Below are 15,117 nucleotides of genomic sequence, written 5' to 3'. Positions count from 1 at the left end.
AATTTTCTTGGCACCATTCCCCTACTGAGTCTTCACAGACAGCTTTCTGTTTTGCACCAGTTTCAATTGTGAATTAATTGCAGGGAACTATGACCCATATAGGCTGATAGTACTTGAAATGAGCCTTCATTGCAGCCATCGCACACCCTGATCGGATCAGCCTACCAAAAGTTATGGTAGAGTTGCTACAGCAGGTCTACATTGGACAGCATAGTCACTGTCAAGCAGGGAAGCTCTTAACTGAAAAATTGGTGACCAAGACTACATCTTTATGGTTCAACATTGATGCATATATATTGCACTTGGTCAACAGCTTAAGATTCATCTGTTATCTTCTAGAATTCTTTTATGCATCAATATCTAGGATCTACGTGTTCTACCTAGGCTAGAGCCTTGGATATTCAGCCATGCCTTGGTGGCTACATCTTTGAATCTCATCCAACAAGGAGACGAGGATAATGTTCTCTCTCTCAAAGCCTAGAATCAAGCACACCTTCGTATCCTTGGGGTGGTTACACACAAATTGACAAACGCCCAACCACTTCCCAAAGTATGCACATGTACTTTTTGAAAGTGGGCACAAACATGGACACAACACCTTTACACACCAAAAGAACACATTTTGAACAAAAGTGAAAAATAATAGACATAATTTTTTGATTGGTTGCACATGCAAAAAGTGCACCCTCTCCATCATCTTGTAAAGTGGGCAAGGAAGACTCCCCATCCAAAAGTGGATGGGGAGTTTAGTGGTTTAGCAAGTATACAAGTCATGTCCTCTCCAATCTGTAAAGGAGAGTGGACATGCAGCCCTCGAATAGAAACTTGATTGGTTTACAACTTGCAAAGTGGGTATCCATCACTTGGTGTGTAGCCTTACCAACATGGAGACAAAGCTAGTGGCTTCTCTCCCTAGGTCAAGTTTTGGTTACCTTCAGCTATCACCCTAGCTATTGTGCTTCCTCATATGTTCCTCTTTAGTGGAGTGTCACATTCTTGGATTACAAGTGCTTCCATTTCAATCTTCCTCTCTCTGGCAGCTAGGGTGGCCAAGGATGCCCTTGCCACATAACTATTCTTAATGGGGGATCATATTCTCTCTTTATTGCCTTCCGTTTTAAGTCTAAGTAGAGGGAGGAGTACAACCCCCCCTCTCTCTCTCTCATATCTTGGGCACCTTTTTGGACATGAAAGTGTTCACTATTCAATCATCAAAAGCAAGGCTTGGTTTGCATAAATATTTGAATTTCATACACTAACACATAATGTGCTCCTTAAATATAACCCCAAAAAGTATTCTCTCGATTAAAACACTTCATTTGTGCACAGCAAGGCAAATTTCCAAAAATCCCCTATAAAACGGACATGCATCCCAATAGTTCATTCACATTCTCTCATATCATTCCCAAAAGCTCTCCATTCCCTTGACACCTAGTGGATGTTGCCCTTACTAGAGCTGTGGCCTCACTTAGATGCACCTCCTATATTATTGGAGCAGCTCGAATGGGTGCGTCTTGTAGGTCCAATGGGCGCATTGATTCCAATCGAGTGTTTATGGGTGGATTCAACCCAACACAGAATTTTGACACCTGTTGTGTCATATCCATTGGGGGTGCATACTTTAGGAGTGAAACAAACTTCGAAAATATGCTTCGAGGGATAATCCTAGCTGCTTCAAGTCATAGAATTCATCATACCTGCTCACTGCCACCCACACTGATAGGCTACAGCCCAGCACTTAGAAAACTGCCCATCTATATTTTCAGGTTCTCCACCATCTAGAGGCTGTAGCCCATCAGCTATGCAGTCACCACATCATCAACATCTGCATCTTTGTGTTGTCATTCCTTCTGTAAACATTCACCTACCTTCTAACGTCTCTTATCAACACCATACATGGATTCTAGAATATTATGCAATCTCAACTAAACCCACCTAACCAATACCTAGGAAATTGGAATGGGCTTGTGAAATGGGACATTGGCCCTTGTGGGAGCTTGACTTGATAGGTGGTTGGTCTTAGGCTTGGGGGAGAGTTCATATTGGCTCTAAAGGTGAGCTTGACATCAATCCCTATATGTGCTCACATGACTGTGTCATCTCAAATGTGCACATTAAATCTATTGGGCATTTCTAAGATAATTTTGATTGACACATTTCTTTGCTCATCAAGATTGTGACCACCACAAGTGATATTGTGATATTGGACCATCCCCTCAATCGATTCTTTCAAATCATGGTCGGTATACATGAACTTAGCAGCATCATCCTATCTCATCTTTTCTATGAATCCCAACGAGTGACATTTGATGGGTATTTTGCAAGCAACTATGGAAGAGCTTTGGCCCTACAAAGTTCTATATTGTCCATCCCATTCATGCACCAAAGTTTGCACTCTCTCATTATTATCCCCCCTAGAGATGGGAGATAATGCCAATATCCTAGCACACATGTACAACTCAAAGCCACGCTGTCATCAATCATCAGCCATACAACTAGCAAACATTTTGTAACTTGGTCTTATGCATAAATTCAAGGATGTCGGGAGAGATTACATGGATCTTTCAATGCAGCAACAAACCACCAACAAGCTTTTATGGCTACTTGATAATTTGTAGTCCTCCTCATCAAGGACCACGGTCAGATTAGACAACACAATTGAGGGCTCATTAGCCCCATTCACGTTCCCCACATGTATGAGAGATCAAGTGTGCAACTAGGGGTGTGGTGCAAGCCTACTTTATATGCATTTCTTCCCCTTGGGCATATTTTAGTGTGCATTTCCAATGTCTATCAAGCATTCCGTAGCCTTTGCTGCCCTGCAAAATGCTGCCCAACCTCAAACTAATGCAATTTTCCCCATACCTACCACATCATCATTTCAACTCCATTTAATGCAATCGGTCTGTATTAATTGCAGTCAGCCAATTTTCTCTCTCGTCTGCTATTAATAGCAAGTGCCAAGGCACGGGCAGGTCATTCTCTTCTATTGCTTGCAAGTGCGCACTCCGACATTGACATCTCTCTCCATCTTCGGTGCTGCCATAGTCTTTAGCCTGATCCAATGCCCTCACTGACACTGTGTGGGCTATGTACAAGGACTATTATCATTCTCTTCTTGCTGTCTTCTACATTCATTTCATATTCAATGCAGATTATGCAAGCGGGGGGAAGAACGTGAGAATGACAATACTTTAAACTTAACTAACTTGATCAATTATCACCATGAAAATTAGGGGAGAGAGAGAGGAGTCGACACCACATCGAGAGGAGAACCAACCTCTCCCCCTTGACAGGAATTTATTGAAACAAAACCACGGGCACCAAGTGTCTAAACTATATACAAAAAGGTTGATTTGTTGCAATTCTGAAAATTAGAGTTTTGAAACCCTCATTTCTGCAATCTCCAAGCAGCAAGTTGATCCTCTTCTTTAGTGCATGGATTAAATCAAGCTAAATAGAAAGTGGTGCTTGGATGAGAGATAGATAGGAGAGTACAAAGCATGGAGCTAGAAAGTCGTGCTTGGATGAGAGATAGATAGGAGAGGACAAAGCATACGGCTGAAATTTTAGCATGAGAGCTTGTTTCAAATAAATAGAGAGACCTCCAATATATAGGTGTGAGACTTGGGTACTCAAAAGTGAAAAGTAAAGGATACAAATGACAAGTGTTTGTTGAAAATGACAAGTGTAGGGACATTTGTCTCTTCAAAATGACACGTCCTCTTCTAGATGCCACATGTCACTTTTCTAGAGAAAGAAACTTCCAAACCTTCTACTCTAAAAATCTCTCAAATGGTTAAGAATTTGAGATAGCTACTGAAGATAAAATTTTTCCTTACAAAATTCCAATACCTTTGACGTAAATAAAATTTCCATTTGAGCAACTTTCAAAAATAGTAACCTCCTAAATTTTAGTATTCGCCAATTTTAGCTTCTGGAGAGCTCATTATATAGGTTCACTGGTTCATGGTTTATTTCTTCAATCATGACCATCTGGTTTCACTTTCTAAAACCATTTATTATATAGGCTTTTAGTCAATGTGACTATATGAGCATAAAAATCTTAGTCATTTGCATTTCTCTCTTTCCCTTTGACTCCATGTTCGAGATTCTCTTCCGTTGTGCACTCTTACATGGTATCATCGCTTAACTAATAACATAGAGTTTCCAGCCAAAGAGGAGTCCGCACTACTACTGAAAACTCAAATTTCGGCCTGCTGTTCACTACTGCAAATGTAAATTTTCTGCAATGGATAGATACTTTCAACAAAGGTGGGACATCTACAAATGTTTACTTGCACGTGTTGCTAATTTTCCCTCCATTCGGGCTCTCTCTCTCTCATATCTTGGTTACCTTTTTGGACATGAGAGTGTTTTTAAGTCTAAGTAGAGGGAGGAGTACAACCCCCCCTCTCTCTCTCTCATATCTTGGGCACCTTTTTGGACATGAAAGTGTTCACTATTCAATCATCAAAAGCAAGGCTTGGTTTGCATAAATATTTGAATTTCATACACTAACACATAATGTGCTCCTTAAATATAACCCCAAAAAGTATTCTCTCGATTAAAACACTTCATTTGTGCACAGCAAGGCAAATTTCCAAAAATCCCCTATAAAACGGACATGCATCCCAATAGTTCATTCACATTCTCTCATATCATTCCCAAAAGCTCTCCATTCCCTTGACACCTAGTGGATGTTGCCCTTACTAGAGCTGTGGCCTCACTTAGATGCACCTCCTATATTATTGGAGCAGCTCGAATGGGTGCGTCTTGTAGGTCCAATGGGCGCATTGATTCCAATCGAGTGTTTATGGGTGGATTCAACCCAACACAGAATTTTGACACCTGTTGTGTCATATCCATTGGGGGTGCATACTTTAGGAGTGAAACAAACTTCGAAAATATGCTTCGAGGGATAATCCTAGCTGCTTCAAGTCATAGAATTCATCATACCTGCTCACTGCCACCCACACTGATAGGCTACAGCCCAGCACTTAGAAAACTGCCCATCTATATTTTCAGGTTCTCCACCATCTAGAGGCTGTAGCCCATCAGCTATGCAGTCACCACATCATCAACATCTGCATCTTTGTGTTGTCATTCCTTCTGTAAACATTCACCTACCTTCTAACGTCTCTTATCAACACCATACATGGATTCTAGAATATTATGCAATCTCAACTAAACCCACCTAACCAATACCTAGGAAATTGGAATGGGCTTGTGAAATGGGACATTGGCCCTTGTGGGAGCTTGACTTGATAGGTGGTTGGTCTTAGGCTTGGGGGAGAGTTCATATTGGCTCTAAAGGTGAGCTTGACATCAATCCCTATATGTGCTCACATGACTGTGTCATCTCAAATGTGCACATTAAATCTATTGGGCATTTCTAAGATAATTTTGATTGACACATTTCTTTGCTCATCAAGATTGTGACCACCACAAGTGATATTGTGATATTGGACCATCCCCTCAATCGATTCTTTCAAATCATGGTCGGTATACATGAACTTAGCAGCATCATCCTATCTCATCTTTTCTATGAATCCCAACGAGTGACATTTGATGGGTATTTTGCAAGCAACTATGGAAGAGCTTTGGCCCTACAAAGTTCTATATTGTCCATCCCATTCATGCACCAAAGTTTGCACTCTCTCATTATTATCCCCCCTAGAGATGGGAGATAATGCCAATATCCTAGCACACATGTACAACTCAAAGCCACGCTGTCATCAATCATCAGCCATACAACTAGCAAACATTTTGTAACTTGGTCTTATGCATAAATTCAAGGATGTCGGGAGAGATTACATGGATCTTTCAATGCAGCAACAAACCACCAACAAGCTTTTATGGCTACTTGATAATTTGTAGTCCTCCTCATCAAGGACCACGGTCAGATTAGACAACACAATTGAGGGCTCATTAGCCCCATTCACGTTCCCCACATGTATGAGAGATCAAGTGTGCAACTAGGGGTGTGGTGCAAGCCTACTTTATATGCATTTCTTCCCCTTGGGCATATTTTAGTGTGCATTTCCAATGTCTATCAAGCATTCCGTAGCCTTTGCTGCCCTGCAAAATGCTGCCCAACCTCAAACTAATGCAATTTTCCCCATACCTACCACATCATCATTTCAACTCCATTTAATGCAATCGGTCTGTATTAATTGCAGTCAGCCAATTTTCTCTCTCGTCTGCTATTAATAGCAAGTGCCAAGGCACGGGTAGGTCATTCTCTTCTATTGCTTGCAAGTGCGCACTCCGACATTGACATCTCTCTCCATCTTCGGTGCTGCCATAGTCTTTAGCCTGATCCAATGCCCTCACTGACACTGTGTGGGCTATGTGCAAGGACTATTATCATTCTCTTCTTGCTGTCTTCTGCATTCATTTCATATTCAATGCAGATTATGCAAGCGGGGGGAAGAATGTGAGAATGACAATACTTTGAACTTAACTAACTTGATCAATTATCACCATGAAAATTAGGGGAGAGAGAGAGGAGTCGACACCACATTGAGAGGAGAACCAACCTCTCCCCCTTGACAGGAATTTATTGAAACAAAACCACGGGCACCAAGTGTCTAAACTATATACAAAAAGGTTGATTTGCTGCAATTCTGAAAATTAGAGTTTTGAAACCCTCATTTCTGCAATCTCCAAGCAGCAAGTTGATTCTCTTCTTTAGTGCATGGATTAGATCAAGCTAAATAGAAAGTGGTGCTTGGATGAGAGATAGATAGGAGAGTACAAAGCATGCAGCTAGAAAGTCGTGCTTGGATGAGAGATAGATAGGAGAGGACAAAGCATGCGGCTGAAATTTTAGCATGAGAGCTTGTTTCAAATAAATAGAGAGACCTCCAATATATAGGTGTGAGACTTGGGTACTCAAAAGTGAAAAGTAAAGGATACAAATGACAAGTGTTTGTTGAAAATGACAAGTGTAGGGACATTTGTCTCTTCAAAATGACACGTTCTCTTCTAGATGCCACATGTCACTTTTCTAGAGAAAGAAACTTCCAAACCTTCTACTCTAAAAATCTCTCAAATGGTTAAGAATTTGAGATAGCTACTGAAGATAAAATTTTTCCTTACAAAATTCCAATACCTTTGACGTAAACAAAATTTCCATTTGAGCAACTTTCAAAAATAGTAACCTCCTAAATTTTAGTATTCGCCAATTTTAGCTTCTGGAGAGCTCATTATATAGGTTCACTGGTTCATGGTTTATTTCTTCAATCATGACCATCTGGTTTCACTTTCTAAAACCATTTATTATATAGGCTTTTAGTCAATGTGACTATATGAGCATAAAAATCTTAGTCATTTGAGCTTTCTGGTCAATTTGACCGCTCGACTAAACTTTTAATTTCTCTTGGATATCTCATCAATGATGACCCAAGTATAATTATAGGGCATTCTAGCCATTGGTCACCCTTAATTAGAAAGATGAATATTTAATCATATTTTAAAACACATTAATACAAATCGCATTTCAAAGTACATGAGCATCAAATTAATTTGGAATCATTGAGCCAATGTCTAGTAACAATTGATATACAAAAGATTTGTTATAGATTATCAATTCACTCTCTCTTCTCTTCTTAATATTTCTCTCTTTCCCTTTGACTCCATGTTCGAGATTCTCTTCCGTTGTGCACTCTTACATGGTATCATCGCTTAACTAATAACATAGAGTTTCCAGCCAAAGAGGAGTCCGCACTACTACTGAAAACTCAAATTTCGGCCTGCTGTTCACTACTGCAAATGTAAATTTTCTGCAATGGATAGATACTTTCAACAAAGGTGGGACATCTAGAAATGTTTACTTGCACGTGTTGCTAATTTTCCCTCCATTCGGGCTCTCCTACAGCAAAACACAGCAGCCTTTAAGTGTTTGCAAGTTGTGCAAAGATGTCTTACCACCGATTCTAAGACTTTGATGACTTTGACAAGGAGGTTTCCCATCACTCCTCTCAAGGCGACATTATAGGCACCCTCCGTGCAAGTGCTCGTTCTCCCTTCTTTACCCAAAGAGAACTAACTTAGTGTCAAAGGAGGAGAATTCAGCTCTAGCTTCTTCCACCACAAAGCAGCCTTGGCTCGTGGACAGTGGAAGTGGGGCCTCTTCCCACATAGCCTATCATCACAATTGGCTTCAAGACAAGCATTCCTAAGGGAGATCCTATCATCACAATTGGCTTCAAGACAAACATTCCTAAGGGAGATCCATCACCATTCATGACAACTCTTTCATACACGTTCATGGAGTAGGGACCATTCTCCTATTACTAGATCCTCAGCAACATTCTTCCACCAAAGTTCTTAATGTACCAGATTTGGGTTTTAACCTACTATCTGTTTATGGCCTTACACACTAGGGACCCACATTATTTTTACACAGGATACAATAACTCTAAAGGAATGCTTCTACAGGAGCGGTTCTTTGAACAAGTATACAAGAGGGTGGGCTTTATAAGCTCACAACCCTTATCACAAGGACTTCCCATGAGCTAGGACTGCTTTGACATGCACCTAAACTTCGATGCTAACAAGCGGGCTTCTCGAAAGAAGATGGTGGAGGACTTCCTGATTCCCCTCCCATTCATACTCGATGCCCTAAGTGCTTGCGAGGCAAGCACCACTCCAGTTGGTCCACACCGATCTATGCAGTCTTATGGGCACAGCCTCTCTTGGAAAGGCCAAGTATCTGATGTTGATTATCAATGATTTCAGCCGTTATGGACCTCATTTTTTGGAGTATAAGAGCAATATATACTTCAACTTCTCCAAGTGGAAGGTGTTTGCAGAAACGCAAACGTCTTTCACCATTCATGGTGTATGAGCAAACCACGACCACAAGTTTTATTCTAACCTCTTTTTTAAGTTTTACAAGGATTATGGTATTTGGATGGAGTTCTCCCATTTAAACGCACCATCTAAAAATGTTGGGGTGGAGTGTGCCAATTAAACAATACTGGAGATGGCCCGATCAATGTTAGAGCATAGAGGTCTTTCTCACTCTCTTTGGGGTGAGATGCAGTGGCTACTATGGTTCACATCCACAACTGGTCTTCTACCTCCACATTACAGGATATGACTCCCTACGAGGCTTTCTTTGGAAAAAAGCCTTCCATTTTCCATTATTGCATCTTTGGGTGTGATGCTTTTAAATGTGTGGACAAGAAAAAGCGAGGAACCTATCAACTCTATGACCTTTAAAAATAAAGATCGAGGTGATCAAGGATGTGACGAGGCTTCGGCCTCCAAAGATCCTTTTGATAGTTTCTATCCAAGTCATTCTTCTTCATTGACTAACCCTCCCCGCCCCAAAATCCCTCCCCTTTCTTCCAAGTTACATATCTGCACTCTTTTGCATATGACTCCCCCCCTTCCTCTTCTATGCCTTCTCCCTCTCCATCTACTTCCCTTCCTCCTTTGACGACTCCTTTTTCTTCTACTACTTCACCTTCGAGTATTCCTAGTTCTTCCCCATCCCCTCAAGTTTCTTCTTGGGGTTGAACCATCAAAAGGGGAGCTTTTCTCTTTGGATGAGGGGAATCCACCTTCACTTAGAGAGGGGACGTCCCTATCCCAAACAAGTGCATTGCAAGTACCGAAGACTACTTAACCTACTTCACACTAGAATAAGCCTATCACCATTCCAAGGTAGTATCAACAACTTGAGCACGAGTCCAGTATTATCCACTTTTCTACTACCCCTTCAAGCCCACTTAGATCAGCTAGGTCATAGGCCCAATGGTTAGTTCACTCCGTGTAAACTATGCTCTTATGTCACAAATTCTTCAAGATCATGAGCCTACTATGGTTGATGAGGCTCTTACACTGGATGTCTAGCCTCATGCTATGCAAGAGAAGCTCAATTTGGATTATTACAAGACTTTCGCATCTACAGCTCAAATGTCTATTATTCAAGGTATCTTGGACCTTGCAACCCATCATCACTTACCTATCTTTTAGATGGGTATGAAGTCTGCCTTTCTAATGACATCCTAGAGGAGAAGATTTATGTCTCGCATCTTCCTGGTTTTCTTATGTAGGGAAAGGGCCATGTTTACAAATTGCGAAAGGCTCTCTATGGCTTGAAGCAAGCTCCTATGGCTAAGTACTAGAGGATTGATCGATTCTTCTTACATAGTAGCTTCCATCAATTAAATCATGATCCAACCTTTACTATAAGGTTGAGGGTAACAGATGTGTGCTCATCATCTTGTATATGGATGACTTGATTATCAAAGGGAGTGACCCACAGGAGGTTGATTGGACTCGAGATCTTGAGCTAGGAGTTCGACATGACAGATCTAGGGATCCTATACTTCTTCCTTGGCCTGGAGATCTATCAGATGGCATACGGCATCCTTATATCCCAAGACATATACACCTCCAAGTTACTTTCAGAGTTTGGTATGGCCAATGTCAACCTATTTCTTGCCCATGGACCCAGAGTCCAAGCTTCTAGCTACCAAAGATCCCCTCCCAAATGTTACCCATTATAGGTGCATAGTTGGTTCATTGATTTGGTTTATTCACACTTGGCCAAACATTTCCTTTGTAATGACATACTTGTCTTATTTTATGAAGACTCCTACATAGGCTCACTAAAAAGCCGTTTTGTGCATCCTGCGCTATTTATAGGGGACTCGATCCTATGGGATCATGTACAGACAAAGGACCACTCTTTCTAGATAAAGTGGCTCAAATTGGGATCTTCCATTCTCTACTCTGAAAGACCTGATGTCTCTCAAATACTGCATTGAATCAATTAAGGGCTTCCTGACTAACACGAGTAGATATGACAGCAAAAATCAGAGACTGATAGCACAAAGGCTGAATTTCTGATCTTCTATCTAGCCCAGTCTCCCATCCCTTAAGAGATACAAATCTGTTGCAGAAACTGTTGTATGCAAAATTTGCATCTGACACTGACTTCTGAGTTTGAATGAGAGAGACAAGAATCTGTGGAACAACGTTTTTTCCTCTTTTGCGCATGCTAGCAGACGTGAGTGTGCATGCACAAACCCACCCGCCCCACAAAAAACATTCACACACAACCCCCCCCCCCAAAAAAAAAGTGAACTAAACTAGATTAAAGTAAAGTAAATTCAATTAAACAGAGCTGTTAAAATTTAGAGTGTTATAATGCCTGGAGAGCATGGTTTTCTTCATTCTCAATTTGATGAATCAGCTTCTCATAGTCGTCTCTTTCATACTCCAAAAATACGAACTGCACAGCAAAAAGTTAAACCCATAAATCAGCAAGAGTGAGGATAGTGACTAAGTGAGTTGTATAGAAAATAGCAAAAGTCACTAAAGGCAGGAAAACTCTTTAAAAAGTGTAAAGACTTATCATTTTCTATTCTCAGTCCTGCCTACATTTGAAATTGTTCACACCTATAAAAATCTACCATATGTTTTGAACTACGGTGCTAGATCAAACCTTTAGGTCAAGCTCACTGTAAACCTTTTTGACCTCTGCAACACAGGATGGATCTGCCTTCCCGTAATTTTCCTGTCCACCATAGAGAACCTATATGTCAGTTTTGATGCTGTCTAACTTTCAGTGCACAACTTCAAAGGCTAGTAGAGAGAAGTGGAGAAAATGAAGTTGACTTAATGTTTCAGCATTACATGCAAGCGTTTTTTCTGCCCTTCATCTGCTCTTTTGAGAGCTTGAACAATCAACCATGAGCATTTGCTGTCTTCAATATCTGTCCCAATCTGAGGTCATTGTCACTAACATGATTAGACAGGGAATTGAGTAGTTCCTTCAATGATTTACAGTAAAAGAAAGCATTCACCTTTCCTATGAACTGTGGATCACCATAGCAATCTAGAAAGTCATCCTGCAACCAAAGATGCTTCTGTTAGTTATAAACTTATAGAAATATTGAGTGATGATCATTACCCAGATGCCTGAAATTGAAGCTCTGAGAATGAGAAATATAAAACACAGAAAAAATGATAAGTCATACCTGTATTTGAAAATAAGTGCCCATTGACACTAAGATCTGTTTAGCAGACTCAAACCTCTCTAGACATTCCCCAGACATTACAAGAGCACAGGCAACCTAGGGAAAAGGTTTCTGAGTTAGGAAGTCTTCAGAACTGTTACTAGAGCTAGAATCAAACATTGTATGCTAAATGTATAATCATTTTAAGTGCCTGCCTGAACTGAGATGGTTTCTGCAGAATTATAACCTTCTTGCTTACCGGTAAATAGAATGAATAATATGCAGTCTTACATTGTACAATCTGAACGTATCTGCAGAGCAAAACAAGTACTAGTGTCCTTATCCAAAGAGAGCATGCAAATAAAGCAAAGCACACATTGGGTACACCCTAATGCCTTGATAGATGCAGGAATATATGGGATGGGCTAAAAGCTACTAGTATTCTCACAAAACAAAATGATTTACGTTGGAAGCACATATTTGGAAAGGTCCACCTCTCCTGCAGGAGTAGTGATCAGATCCAGCATCTGACCAGAGGCTGTTTGAAATTCTACCTGAAAAGATCATTACTGTCTTCAAACCAGATCAACTTGCTAAAGTTATGTAGATGAAACTTTGACTTTGATCCTCACTTCAAGAAACTAAACAAAGAGACTTACTTCATTGAACAAGTCTACTAGGACCACGTAGTATGGTTTGTCTCCAAAGTGCCATTTCAGCATTCTATGAATGTGATTTCGTAGCAGTATCCCATCATTTACAGCAATCAGACCAACCTATCCAGAAGAGGAACAACTTACGAGTTAAAATTTTCTTTTAAAGAACTGCAATAGGCTTCAAAAGAAGTACTACAATACAAAGCCTTGCCTTGGGTACTCTGTACCAGCATGGCTGCCCGCGACGAGTTATTGAATTGTCCATAATGTCATCCAAAACAAGAAAGTAAGCCTGAAGCTGCACCCAAGCCACCTCAAATTTTTAACATGTGAAACCAGAGGGAAAGACCAGACATGAGTGTGGCTCAAAGACTTACAAAACAAGTCAAACTTACCCACTCTATACACCATCCCAGCACAGAAGCCAAAAATGCCTCCTCTTCAGTAAGCTCCTTCCCACTTTTAAGATGCTTGAGGCTGTCAACGACTGACAATCCACGGTTCAGCTTTCCTGCAAAGCACACAAAAAGCTGTCTCTAAAAGAGAAACCAAAATTCTCAGTTGTTGTCAATAGCTGCTCCACATTCAGATGACTGCAAAAGTATATGTTTAATGCACACAATGTTTCAACACTTTTTTTTCTGGTCCAACACGAAGGACAAGTCATACCTCCTGGTACATTGTAGTCCAGCATCTGGTACACAAAAAACAGAGCAAAATGAGCCCCACTCAAACAAATTATCCATGGAGATCGGTTCTATCCACATTAACTGTGCATGTTTACAATTGAAATTGGTGCAAATGAATGCATTAAAAGGTGCACTGAAGCATGATGCACAACTACATACTTTTACATGGGATGCAGATGTCTTGTCTATGTTGACTGATCCCTTAGCTCATGACACTTGTGATTTTCTTTAAAATTGTGTACTGGTATAAGGCATTTCTTTGGACCTTGAATTTGGCACAATGTTACAATGAGGCACCATGCCCCTTGCTGGCACAATTCCCATGCATAGAAATGCTGCAATTCCATGATTGGTTATTAAAGCCTCTCTGAATGCAATGCCCAAACCCCATTTTCAGATCACATACAGCCAGAATTCGTTCTTTAATCACTTCATGTGCATGGGCAGTTGCAAGTTATCAGACAATGCAAAAGCAGTGATGCAAAGGGCTAGATGATGGGAAATATTCCATGAACACGGGGCAATGACATACGTTTGGACCAAATGGATATGAGATACATGGGTAGGCCTGGATGGTTAACAACTGCCAAGTAGATCCAACTCTAAGGCACATTCCCACCTTGCAAATTCTGGCCAAGAAGTTTGCTGGGAGATTAACTAACTCTACAACGATGCTGCACATTATTATACTACCATTCTGCTGGCAACTCTAGTAACATGATATCTGCCAGTGAAACGAAACTTAGTGGTACAATCATGATAAGCATTGCCTATTCCCAATTCTAGATGTCATGGTCACTCGAGACCATTCAGACTTCATGTGAGCTGTTTGCACTTGACCCCGCTGGATATGTCCGTTGAATATCCAGAAAGGCTGATTAGTCCGCTTCAACGCTTGTAGATCTGGGGACATGTGAATTCATTTATATTTTGTGGTCCTCCCGCAAGTGTTGCATTGTGAAGCCGATTGTGATGCATGCCTCAGCACATTTCGTATGTGTTGCAGCGCATTGATATACAATCAAGCATGTGCGTGCTCTGCAAGATCGAAGCTCATTGAGAAACTAGAGTGCAGAAAAAGAATGTTTACCAAACCTTAGACTCTGAAAAACTCTCGATTGTCGGCGTTGTTATAACTACAGTGACTTGAAAGTTGAAAGCTTAAACCTATGCTCTCAAGCCAGCAGATGAAGAGACAATTACTTTTTCGATCCATTCACGCGAATCAGTGGTGTACTTGAATGCGTCTGAATCCTGGAGGAGCTGGGACTTCAGCTTCTCGAACACCTGCAGGAACTCCGCTCGGCCAAAACCGGCAGGCTTAGCAGTGACGGTATCAGGAGCCATCGCCCTGCACACAGAGAGGGGGGAGCTTTTCCTTTCAACAAGCACAGAGGTAGGAGCAACAACTAGACTCGGTGTGTAGGCGGATCGATCGAGCGAGCGGGCATATGATCCGATGACTTGAGTCTCTTCTTCAGTAAAGGGTATGTTCTGCTTCGGTCCCACACCCCCCCTTTTCTAACGCGACATGCCAGCTCTCTTTTCCATGCAGCCTCGCCTAAAATATAGGTGGTCGCATTACGCCCGCCATGTGCCTCGTCGATTTTCTAAGGGATCAGATTATGAGTCGCGTGCTCCGTCTCCTCTTTTCAACACGCCTGCCAAAGTCTTTTGAAAACATTGCACTTAGGTTGAATTGCTGGCGCCCTCCCACATCCCACACATTAGCTTTTGTTTCATAGTTGTCGATTTTTCATAAGCTTATGTTTTAAGCATTGCCTCTACTAA

The 15,117-nt window shown here is 41.1% G+C and overlaps 1 protein-coding gene across 3 annotated transcripts in view; it reads right to left on the bottom strand.

The window, feature by feature from the left end:
- LOC148025325 (farnesyl pyrophosphate synthase-like) overlaps positions 1-14,910 on the bottom strand; it is a 49,375-nt gene extending 34,465 nt beyond the window's left edge. The window contains exons 1-12 of one of the 3 annotated variants that reach the window (XM_087692361.1): positions 14,530-14,910; positions 13,307-13,331; positions 13,033-13,148; positions 12,849-12,935; positions 12,641-12,757; positions 12,447-12,535; positions 12,241-12,292; positions 12,003-12,098; positions 11,829-11,873; positions 11,659-11,748; positions 11,468-11,539; positions 11,174-11,254 (exon numbers count right to left, since the gene is read on the bottom strand). In XM_087692361.1, the coding sequence (XP_087548487.1) occupies positions 11,174-11,254; positions 11,468-11,539; positions 11,659-11,748; positions 11,829-11,873; positions 12,003-12,098; positions 12,241-12,292; positions 12,447-12,535; positions 12,641-12,757; positions 12,849-12,935; positions 13,033-13,148; positions 13,307-13,331; positions 14,530-14,673 (1,014 nt within the window). In that variant the 5' untranslated portion in view covers positions 14,674-14,910. The remainder of the gene's footprint in view (positions 1-11,173; positions 11,255-11,467; positions 11,540-11,658; positions 11,749-11,828; positions 11,874-12,002; positions 12,099-12,240; positions 12,293-12,446; positions 12,536-12,640; positions 12,758-12,848; positions 12,936-13,032; positions 13,149-13,306; positions 13,332-14,529) is intronic. The other 2 variants (XM_087692363.1, XM_087692362.1) reach the window with 2 other exon arrangements.
- Between the last annotated feature and the right edge of the window lie 207 nt (positions 14,911-15,117).

This window comes from Lygodium microphyllum, chromosome 14, assembly GCF_053477565.2.
Source record: "Lygodium microphyllum isolate KBCC chromosome 14, Lygodium_microphyllum_v1.1.10, whole genome shotgun sequence".
NCBI classification, from domain to species: Eukaryota; Viridiplantae; Streptophyta; class Polypodiopsida; order Schizaeales; family Lygodiaceae; genus Lygodium; species Lygodium microphyllum.
The sequence above is the reverse complement of the archived record's forward strand: the minus strand, read 5'-3'. Positions and strand labels throughout refer to the sequence as shown.